Genomic DNA, 12,586 nt, shown 5'->3' with positions numbered 1-12,586 from the left:
TTAATCATATATTCGACAGATTCCCCAGGCCAAATTTCGTCAGATGATGCGAGTCCAGCCTCGACTTTTTCGAAGTTAAAGCGAGTCACACCAGTAGCTTCTATGAGCGAAGGGAATGAAGAAAGCATAGATCATGCAGATGAAGTCATTCATATAGAGGTCAAAGACGACACGCACTTCGAACCAATCATGGACATTGAAGAGGAAGAGGATGATGAACAACAGAATGAAAGAAGTCAGACTGCTTTGCTACCAGAATACGCAGAGATCGATATCGACTCGACTACTCAGGGGGAAGCAAGCTTGCCAGTAGAAAGTGGTAAAATACTGTGCATTCCTAAGCGCCGAAACCTGGGGACTGAGGCTTTTTGAGCCCCCCCCCCCCTCAATGAATTTTACGAGGAGCTGAGCTGAGCCCAAATAATTAATGTATATGCAATGCAAAGCACACTACTCTCCCTCAAGAATTCATCATGCCCCCCACAAGGGTGGGGCTCACAGGGTTCCAGCGGGGGGGGGACGATTCTAGAAATTTTTTGGATTTTCATGCTACAAATTCTCCACAGAGGAGCCCACCAAACATCCCAGCTTTTGGAGCCCTGCAGCAGGTTGTGAATTTCATGAATCTGCTGATGAGCCCCGTAAGGGTTGGGGCTTGCAAGGCTCAAGCCCGGGGACCCGTGACAAATCTCTTATTAGTTTTTTTACACTGTATATTTACTATAGAGGGGCCCACCAAAGATATCAGCGTAGGATCGGCGGGGGGGACTATGCTTGAGTTCCGTATACATGTGGGACACACAGCTACTACTTTACCACACACTAACTCCGGTCATGTCGCCATACGCCAATTTCTTACCGATGGAGTTGGGTGGGAAACGAAGGAGCCATCTACCGGTGGTCGCCCCAAGCTCAGTAGGTAAAGAGCGTGTTGTCTATGTTCTTCCTCCGGATGAAACCCGTGAACCCTGACGGTAACCTTCATGGTGGAAGACGAGCATCTTACCACAGCACTACTCGGTCGCTATATGACACAGCTGGCAACTTTCAGCCTCTCAATGTTTTCTTTATTTCGGCGCCTCTACGTGCACGTATATAAATATCAAAGATTTAATCAAACTGTGTATGTGATTTCTATTAGCGTGCAAGACACAAACAAGCATTAACAACGAATTCAAATATATTCAGTTTTAGATAGAAGAAGGCTTCATCCTCCTGATCAAGCTGAAATAGAGATGACAGAAGCCGATTATGAAGAATATACCAAAAAATCAACATTACCCATTGGCGAGGCATCGTCGTCTTCAGCTTTCGAAGAGGTTCGTAAACCAGCAACTGGGAGGCAGTCGTCGTTGCAGAGATCTAAAGCTGTCAAGGGTAGTGATAGTCTTGGCAGTTTTGATGGAGACGTCGAACCTCCACCACCTGAAGAAAAGTGAGTCACCCGTTTTTTTTTTAAATCGAGTTGGATAAATAGTCTTTCATTTTTCCTTGTAGCAGTCTATGCAAACAATGTCTAAATCTTTAGTACTCTTGGTCAGAAACAGGTTAGAACTAAGAGTCCCAGATAATGTCTTCTCTGTACTTTTTCCAGGAGAGCAAAAATACAGCGGCTGGACACGGATTCCCTGTAGTATCTGTTCCAGAAAATTCATTGGTGCAACCGTGTCAGTAACAAAAAAAAATTGATGATCTTAATTTTGCAAAATTAACGATCGCAATTCCTATTTCTTTTCAATCAATATCATCCTGCTTTTGGTGTCAGAATGATTGCTGTTTGCCTGCGTTAGATACTATTTGATTGTTGTCTTTAGATGTTGTTGCCTTGCGTTTGTCTTGATGTCACTTTTTTTTAATAGATGTTCCGAATTATCGAACAAGAAAAATTAAACCTCAATTTAATTATATTATAACATCTCGATGTTAGTGAGTAGAAACGATGGATGTTTCATATCATCTCAAGTACTGCCTGCTTCTTTCTTTGTTTTAATCTTCCTTTTGCTCTTATTCATCTTTTTTCTGTATAAATGTTCACTTTCTCATATTGCATTTATAAAAATTGTTATCATTCAGCCATAAGTTCTCGGTTTCTGGGTTTACGAACTTATTCTAGTTGAATTCAAAGCTAAAAAAACAGGGGATAAACACGGTCGAGCCAAAACAAATACAAAGGATCCAACAAGCAGATTGCCCAGCAAGGTGGCTGCAAAGTGATGTGTGCGTCTAAAACAATTCGATGTAGTCCTGTAACGTTCAGCCAAATTCAACTGAGTACGATGAACTGTTTGTGAGCATACATTGTCCTGATCAACTCATTGAATAACATGCGATGTTCCTCACATTATCCCTCCCGCATCTGTGTAAAAGCAGTTTTCCACCACGACCCACATTTTTTTTGAAGAACCAGCTTATTTTCCTTTCCCGACAGATTGGGGATCATGGTCGGTTTGTTGCTGTGTAAAAGAAAAGACAGCCTTTGGTAATACACTTTAAGTAACAGCATAAATGGGCGTAAAATGTGTTTTACTCGCACTGCACTAATGCTATATTTTCCCAACTTTTCTCGGTTTTTTGAATTCAAATATCTTAGTGAATATTGCACTTTAAAACGCGGAATGTTTTGTTGGGACTCGGGAGAGACCGAGCAACAAATTATCTATTGGGTTTTTAAGCACGGGGTGTAAGTATAAAAAATTATTGTTTTTTAAACTATACAACACCTTGCAATATATGAATGACTTATCTGAAGTCTCTACACGTTATTTGTGTACTTTTTCTAACTGGAAGTATGCATCTAGAATCAACGATTCTCCAGTAATTTGCAATGCGTACTGTTAGCTATGCACCTTATAGCATATTCTTCCCATTGCATGCTTCAGCTTGAAGCTGCCATTTGATTGGAAATGCTTATGCGAATTATTATTCCTATCCACGTGTGCAGAACCGTAGGATGAGTGAAGAATGTCAAATAACTTCGAATTGATATTAGCAATGCTGTTGGTATGGTTTCTCTTCTGGTTGCCCGATCCTGTCAAGCGGTTGTTTGTATTGGACATTCTCATCTATTTCGGCGGTAATTTGTAATACTGCCACCAAGCAGCAACTTCTAGATTTCTCTTACCAAGATGGTGGCTGATACATATACAAAGGCAACAACAGACGAATTGCCCAACGAAGTGGCTGAAAAAGATTCCCATAAAAAATATGGTTGTCAAATATAACCAAAATACAGCAACCCAATATAAAAGCATATATAATGAAAAAATTAATAATATATAACACTAATCACTACCTATGAAAAATATTATGGCTGTCTTTTCTAAGTATGGAGAGATTCTCGATTTATCCCAGTATGCTTATTGTACTTGTTTTTAAACGTGCCAATTGTGTTACAATTCACGACCGCCGGAGGTAAACTATTCTATTTATTAACAACCCTATGAGAGAAAAACACTTCAACCCGAAATTGTCCCGTACCAATCGATATTGGTGTCCGTTTGTCGAAGCAGTCGATTGGCAGTGTATTAATTAATCATGGTCCATCCTATCCATCTCGTTGAAAATTTTAAACACTTCGATCATATCCCCTGGCACCTGCGTTTTCTTTTAATGTAAAGCTAAAATCAAGTCTCTCTTCATAGTTCAAGCCTTGTGCACCAAACGCGTCGCTCTTTTCCGCACCCTTTCAACCAAGTCTATATCCCTCAGTAGGTATTGAACCGGCTCGATGTAACTTTCTCGAAACCAAGAAATTACTCGTAGATATTGCCATTTTGCTCTAATTTCATTCTAATAAATCATGATTAACTCAACCTAACTCAGATGTCGAGAACTTTTGTCTCCTTTGAATTTTTTCCCTCAAAATTCTATTCTATCTTTTCTATCCCATTCGGTACTTCATTGTTGATTATCACGTTCGCTATGTCAATGAAGTTCTTATTTCGAGCGAAGCTTTTTTGTATGAACTTACTGTATATGAAATTAATCAGTTTTGTTTATATTTCAGGTGACTGATGAATATTTTCAATTCGAAAGCGTGAACATGTATTATCGAATCTGCTTGAATGGTCAAACAAAAATGTCTACAAATGACCAATCATTTTCACTTATTCGTTATACTCATCAAGCATGATTCAGAGGAAATTAATTCGTATACTACATATATGTTTGTTATCTGTATTTATAAATGATTTATCCGATCGTTTTTTGGAGAAAATATGCCAAAAAAAGATATAATAAATTATATATATAACACTCGTATATATTCAATACAAAATATTATTCTGACCTATTGAAATGGTACAATTTTTTTAAAATAATTACCTGAAAATATTTCTAATATATATATTAAATTATAATAGCACGATATCGATATGTGGTTTTTGCTGATTTCAGTATTATGGTATGATATGCAGTTGTATTTAAAACTGTTATGGTGGCACGAAATAGTGAAATTTTATGCAAAAGAAACAAAAAGAAAACCTCATTATGAATGTTTTACATTTGTATTTACACGTTTTTTCACTCGCCTTGTTCGTGAAAATTTCTTCGTAATTTGCTGGAATTCTTATCATCAATCAGATGAGTCTATGAATATTGTTTCTTGAATAAAGATGACATTTATTCGACTGAAAATCATTGGTCAACGTTCATTTGTTCATTTTGACTTTTGGTACAACCTGTCTTAGACATATCGATACGTAGATACACTTACATATCTCGTTATTATCTATTATTTCTGCAAGTAAATAAAACGTGTGCCAGTAATAAAGGTATAGAAAATGAACTTAGTAAAACATCAGTAATGAACTTAGTTATTCCTAAGACGTTGGTCTCGTTCAAGCTAGCCAGAACTACGGAGGTTCGATTTTTCGAAAGGGTTGTCGCTATAGAGTTGTTAGGATTGCAGTTAACAAATTACGGACACCCACTACTGGCCATATTTCTTTGAGAGGAGAGCTGTACGAACAAATACATAGGCCACAACAGGCAAATTGCCCGACGAGGTGGCTGAAAAAGATGCCCATAAGAAATATGGATGTCAAATATAACCAAAATACAGCAACCCAATATAAAAGCATATCATAAAAGAAAGAACTAATAATTAATACTATACAATACGCTGCCCATAAAAAATATTATGGTTGTATCTTAGTGTGGATAGTTTCTCGATTTATCCCACTATGTTTATCGTACTTTTTTAAACGTAACAATTGTGTTAGAAGTCACGACCCCCCGGGAGGTAAGTTATTCCATTTATTGACAATCCTATTAGAGAAAAACTCCCTGCGACACCACAACCTGAAATTGTCCCGTACTAAACGATACTGGTGTTCTCTTATCAAAGTTGTCGATTGATGATGTAATCCGACTCCCAATAATATAGGATGAGTGCTTCTTACCAGTAAATATGTCGCTCTAAGGACAGCGAAGAAATAAAACCAAGTAGAACACAACAGTGCCAACTATGAGAAGTTCAAAATATTTAACGTATTATTGTACGAGTTTTCAACGTCGTTTCACAAGTCACACCGTCGTAAGTAAACCGACAATAGAAACGGCCCTAGACGAAAGAAAGTATAAATGATGTGGTCAGGGGGAATAGCGTCATTCGCAAATTCTGCATGAGTGACACGAAGACAAAACAGAATACATATTATAGTTAAACTAGGGGGGCAAAGCGGCCCCGGCAGGTAAGTTAGTAGTGAGGGCTAACTACTCGTCACATCTTCTTTAATTATAAAGCAAAATATTCCTCAGGCACTGCGAATGCCTGCAAAATAGTCATTCGATTGCCAGTTTCCCACTCTGATTTCGATAAGCAATGCACTCTGTCATCATAAATACAACAGAATACTCGATGTACCGCAATACATACGTGATACACCACGATAGACAATACAGCACAATAAGTAATGCACCATTATATGCAATGCACCACCATACCAGCAATACAGCAAATTAAGTAGTTATTCACTATATACGGTGTATCACAACACGCAAAGCACCACCATCGGCAATAAAGCACAATACTCAATCCACCAATATATGCAGTGCACCACAATGAGAAATACAGCACAAAACGCAATGTACCACCATTGGCAATACAGCAATAAACAATGTACCACTATATGCAATACTGCAAAATATGAGTAGTGTACCATGATAAGGAATGCATCACAATACGTAATACAGCACAATACGCGATGCATCGCAATAGGCAAAGTACCATAATATGTACCACAATGCACCGTAAGCACTGCATTACAATAAGCAATACAGCACAATATGTAATGCACCACAGTACGCAATGTATCGCATTAAACAAAACACAATAATACGCAATGCACCACAATATGCAATAAGCACTGTGTTGCAATAAGCAATACAGCACGCGATGCGCGATGCACTACAATATGGAATGCACTACTATAAGCAATACACCCCAATATGCAATAAGCACTCATTAAAATAAGCAATACAGCACGCGATGCACTGCAATACGCAATGCATTACAATCAGTAATGCACCACCATTTGCAGTGCACCACAATAAGCAATACAGTAAGTATAATATGCAATCCACAACAATACGCAAACGCGATGTATCGCATCAAGCAAAGCACAATAATACGCAATGCACCACAGTACAGCACACAATACAGGACAATACATTATAAGAACTGCATTACAATAAGCAATACAGCACGTTATGCACTACAGTACGTAATGCATAACAGTACAAATCAACAACCAGCAAAATCAGCAATGCACTGCAATCAGCGAAGCATCGTAATAAGCAATTTACCCCAATACGGAATACAGAGTGCATCGAACTGCATTACAATAAGCAATACAGCACAATAAGCAGTAGGCACGGCATTATAATAAGCAATACGGAACGATGTACTACGTAATACATACAATACGCAATGCACCACAATCAGCGGTGCACCACAATACGTAATGTACCATACAATGCGCATACTGCATTGATGCATAACAATACGCAATGCACCACATTCACCATATTGTAGTGCACCACAATAAGCAGTAGGCACGACATTGTAATAAGCAATACGGCACACGATGTACGTACAACACGCAATGCAGCACAAAACGCAATACGTACTGCATTATAATAATAAATAGTGTACGCGATGCACTACAACACGTAATGCATAACAATACGCAACACACACCATAATAAGCAATACAGCTCAATACGCAATAAAGCACTATACATCGCAATAAGCACCACAATACGCCATAACCACTGAAACACAATAAGCAAGCGATGCACTATAATCAGCGATGCACAACTATTTGCAGTACACCACAATAAGCAATACAGCCCAATACGCAATGCGCCATCGGCGATTCGGTGCAATAAGCAATGCACCACAATAAGTAGTGCAGCCTTATATTAAGTGCACCACAAAAAACAATGCACCACTATATTCAGGGCACCACAATACGCAATGAACCACAATACACCATAAGCACTGCATTAGAATAAGCAATATGGTATGTGATTCGCTAAAATACGTGATGCATAACAATGCGCAATTGGTCAATATTTATACTGCACCACAATAAGCAATGCAGCACAGTACCTCATGTACCGCAATACCGCACAATATGCTATGCATCGCACTGAACAAAGCACCATAATACGCAATGAGCCTTAATAAGCTATAAGCACTGCATTACAATAAGCAATACAGCACTCAGTGCACTACAACACGTAAAGCATCACAATCAGTAATGTGTGTAATCAGTAATATTGTACACCACAAATAAATAATGCAACATAGTATGCGATGCATCGCAATAAGCAAAGCACTATAGTACGCAATGCACCACAATACGCATTAAACGCTGCATTGCAATGAGCAATACAGCACGCGATGCACTACAATATGCAATGCACCGCAGTCAATAATGCATCATTATCTTTGCAGTGCCACAATAAGCAATGCAGCACAATGCGCAATGAGAAGCAAGCATTCGTCCACGACTCAAAATGAAACCTGTCAATTTCCCCATAAAGAGATCTGTCCAATACCTCGCCCTGGGTACCCGGACTAGGTCAAGCGGTTCCCGATGTGTTCAGGAGTTAGATGAAAACTCGACCCAAAATCGTAACCGACTTCCGTAACAAAGAAACGTAACAGATTTCCGTCACTCAAAAAACGTCACCCACTTCCGTAACATAAAATCGTCACTAATTTCGGTTGCTTAGAAACAGGCTCTTTTCGAATTTGTGATTTTATATTATAGAGTAGATATACCGTGTTTTCTGTGGAAAAACAGTCGCGGCGTGTATGCGTTCAAAAATTTGACCATGCGGCACTTCTACTATACACAATGAGGCATTTATACGCATTTCATGTCTAAATATTTTCAGCAATAGCCTAAAAGCTACTTGTTGATGGGTACTACTCGCAGTTTAGGCCACTCTACTATTCCACATGCACTAAACCAAAATAACTGAAGTACCAAAGGATGTTTATAGAAGTGTCGCGAGTTCGATATCCGGTTCGTCCTTGTCAGAAACTTTCCCGACACCAGGGGTACAACAGAAACGACGATATGACCACAGAAAAATATTGCTAACGCAGGGAGTCCCCCATCAAGGGGTTAACGCACCAACCTCTCGATGAGTATAAAAAAAAGGCTGCCATTTGGAATCGCAATAAATTGTAGGTTCTGGGGTCTAATTAGCCCTCGTGTGCAGAAAATGACCGTGGTGCGACAAAAATGATCAAATGACCAAAATAATTGTCAGTTATTCCTAAAACTGCCGAAATAGGCTAACCGTCATCGAAAAAAATCGCAAAAAGCGAGGAATTGAAGTGTATTCTACGCGGTACTTATACTTAAAGTTGTCGTGTTCTAAGCTGTCCACAGCCTTAACTACCAATCATAGAATTATGAAACTTTAGGAAGTTAAGGAAGGAGTGGGGGGAAATTTTTGAAGTCCTTTTAAAGACCGAAAAAGGTTCGCAAAAGTTGTTTTTTTTAATTAACACGAACAAACAGCAAATTACAATATACAAATATATAATAATACAAATATAAACATATGTTACACGACACATAACACACACACATACAACTATAATACATACACTATGTAGCCCCAAGGGACTAAAGTCCTTTGGACTTCATTTTTATGCGGAATCATCATGTTCGTAAAAATTTTTCACCAGCAAAGCATATTCCCGTCGTACTCTTTAGTGAAGACATAGACGGAAATACGCCACCCCCCCCCCCCCAGCGTCAAAGGTAAAGTCGATTGATCTAATGTATATTAGATGAGTGAAGAAATGAAAATGTAAATGGTTCTGCCGTGTTTGTGTGTGGACACCCTGTCATGAAGATTGAGCAGTCTGATCACATATTTACAAAAAATTAGCGTTGTACACTATGATTTACATAAAAACGCCCTCTAGTGACAGTGATGAAAGTCTGCTATTAAAACTTTCGTCAAGTTTCTTAGCTTTCTGACAAGGCCACACTCATATCCACCCTGGTTCATAAGTCATCCGCAAATATTTGCTCCCAATGTTTGCCTCCCCGTGCTGCAATGAAGCATCAGTGGTATAAGCCGGCTACACACTGGCCCAGAATGACCCAGTTCTCTGTGGTGAATATTTGTTTCCAGACGGCAACGCGTGTTCTGACTGTTGGCGTTTTTCGAACAATGTGTGGCCAGACGGATTGGAAAGTCTGGAAGGAAGGTGGTTCTCTTTTGACTTAGGTACGGACTGGAAGGCCCTGGTCGTTCTTTTCAACCAATCTTCCAATACCTCCAGTCAACATTTGACTTCCAACATTTGACGATTATTGTCAATAGTAGAGCGGCCACACCATTCAGTCATGACCAACCGAAGAACGTATTGAGTCAGGCTGGACACGAGTGTGGCCTAGGTTTAAGTAGTTGAAGCTGTAGACAGCTCAGAACCCATCAACTTCAATCATCGACATCCTGTATTTCATAAATAAAGTTGAATATTTTTTTTGTAGTTATAAAGTTATGCAAATTATCTGCATCTATATGCAATGTTGGTAATAATAAATTCGAACAGGCTTCGTTTAAAAAGTACCAGTCGGCCCCGCTTAAACAGATATCGATGGTTCCAGCACATAATATCCGATTAAGCGGGGAACAATTCACTTGCCATTTAACATCGTTAGTATTGTTTGTAAAATGTTTTATATGCTGTGTTTCCCCGAAAATAAGACCCGGTCTCATATCAATTTTTGCTTCAAAAAATACATTAAGGCTTATTTTCGAGGTAGGGCATATATTAGCAGCATCCTGAAAAATTACACGCTAAGGCTTATATTTTCGTAGAATAACTATTTTTGAAGACATTTTTGAATGATGGTTACACAAAAATCGACAAAAAATTGCAACTTCATAAAACGTTTCTTTTGGGTGTCATCGTCTAGACTCTAGAGAATAAGCAAGAAGTTCAGTTCAGATTTTCAGGACCAAACGAGGCGATGTGTCCATGCCCACCAAAAATACTAGTCGCTTCATTCGATCTTCAGTGTTGAATTGTATTGGTTGTTTATGTACGGCCGGGATTAAACTATAGAAGTTTGATAAAAGATTTTTTACAAAACTTGAATAAGCCTATTGGCCATATTCGCTCGAATGTAACCGATACGCTTATTGGTTGCATTTTTCAAATTTTATCAAAGGCTTTTACGAAGCTTTTATAGTGTAATCCCGGCCTATAACAACGGTATTCATTGGGTAGCCGGAATATGTCATAGGCTGGGATTACACTATAAAAGTTTTTGAAAAGTTTTTTTACAAAATTGAAAAAGCAACCAATAAGCCTGTTCGGTTACATTTGCTCGAATGTAACCAACACGCTTATTGGTTGTATTTTAAGTTTTATAAAAGAACTTTTCTAAAACTTTTATAGTTTAATACTGGCCGTATGTCATTTTTTTATTCATCACCAAAGGCGCTGTGAGTAGTGATTTTCATCGATAAAAGTCTCAAATTTATCTGTTTACGTAGGCGTTCGCCTCTCGTCCAAGGAGGCCTGCTTGGGTGTTAACAAAAATTTAATTTTTGTTCATACGTATTATAACTTATTTCAAGTATAAATTTTTCAATGATATTCATTAATATATTTTTTATTTGATCATTTTTGTCGCACCACGGTCATTTTCCGCACACGAGGGCTAATTAGACCGGGACCTACAATTTACTGCCGATTCCGAACGGCAGTCTGTTTTTTATACTCATTGAGAAGTTAGTGCGCTAACCCCTTAATGTGGGGCTCCCTGTGTTAGTAATCGTTTTCTGTGGCCACACATCGCCATTTCTGTTGTACCCCTGTGTCAGGAACGTTTCTGACATGAACGAACCGGATATCGAACTCACGACTCTAAACATCCTTTGGTACTTTAGGCGAGTATCTTATTCACCTGGGCTACCGCGCCCCCGTTTTGTTATTTGGTAATAAATAATAATAACCATTATAATTTTATATAGTTCAATACATCCGTCATGTATTGCAACGACATACAAAATGCGTCTCATTGACGATTTTAGCCAGGGCTTATTTTCGGGGGAAACACGGTAGAGAGTTTGTAATGTCTTAAAAATCAAATTGAGCCTCATCTGCGTAATCATCCTCTTGAAGATGAAATAGTTTACTTTTCACAGTTTTCGCAAATTTTTGGCGATTTCCTCTGTTTTGAGTCTAATCAAAGCTCTATTGATGGAAAGTACACGTTTTTGACTCTTTCAGCATAAAATCATTGAAATACAAATTAATCAAGACCGTCAAAATTGGATTTTCTCTTGGATTTCTTTGATTTTCTGATCAAGCTTCCATTCTTTGGCCAATCTTCAATTTCATTCAAATTTTTCTTAATGCTTGACACCTGAGCTTAAGAAAAATTCCATACTATTTGTCAATTTCAGTTTGATTTTTCTTTTGTTTTGTTGTCTACTGCATCCAAAAGCTTTAATTTGTTGCGCAAACTCAACTCCTTTCTCTTTTCACGTTATTTTATTTTTAATTTAAAGACATTGCATGAAGCCATGGATTTTTTGAGATTTTTACTTTCGTCAAAAAAGTTAGCACCCTCTATTGCAGAGGTCTTCGAACTTTTTCTAGTCGCGAGCACTGCCTGTACGCATAATCAAAAGAAGAGCACCCTGGCGGCAAGTTTAACATACGATTGCACGAAATCGGAATGATTTCAATCCTTGAATGTAACTGGCACAAGGTGTTAAATTGGAATGTTCATCAGGTGCTCGCGAGCACGAAATCAGACACGAGCGTCGAGCACTCTGGGGACTTTATGGAGCACCGCGGTGCTCGCGAGTAACAGGTTGAAGATGCCTGCTCTATTGGCTCACACATTACAAAAAGTAATTTAAAATAATTTAATATACTGTGTGTGAAGACAGCTTAGATACTTAGATATTTCCAGGCCCCAAGACCAAGGTCTTAATTGAAAAAATATTTATCATGATTTTCAAATGCTTTATCTAATGAAAAATATTATGTAAATTGAAAATTATACATTGAAACATATATTAAGCA

At 38.4% G+C, this 12,586-nt stretch overlaps 1 protein-coding gene across 2 annotated transcripts in view; it reads left to right on the top strand.

Annotated features, from left to right (window-relative positions):
- Positions 1-4,282, top strand: part of LOC149067625 (transmembrane channel-like protein 2) — a 65,082-nt gene extending 60,800 nt beyond the window's left edge. The window contains exons 25-28 of one of the 2 annotated variants that reach the window (XM_089252519.1): positions 20-319; positions 1,189-1,435; positions 1,595-1,667; positions 4,007-4,282. In XM_089252519.1, the coding sequence (XP_089108645.1) occupies positions 20-319; positions 1,189-1,435; positions 1,595-1,634 (587 nt within the window). In that variant the 3' untranslated portion in view covers positions 1,635-1,667; positions 4,007-4,282. The remainder of the gene's footprint in view (positions 1-19; positions 320-1,188; positions 1,436-1,594; positions 1,668-4,006) is intronic. The other variant, XM_089252520.1, reaches the window with a different exon arrangement.
- Positions 4,283-12,586: the final 8,304 nt, after the last annotated feature.

This window comes from Pholcus phalangioides, unplaced genomic scaffold (genome assembly GCF_987345545.1).
Source record: "Pholcus phalangioides strain wild (caught in Gottingen) unplaced genomic scaffold, Ppha-v1.0 ptg000029l_1, whole genome shotgun sequence".
Lineage (NCBI taxonomy): Eukaryota > Metazoa > Arthropoda > Arachnida > Araneae > Pholcidae > Pholcus > Pholcus phalangioides.
This window is presented reverse-complemented; position numbering and strand designations above follow the sequence as displayed.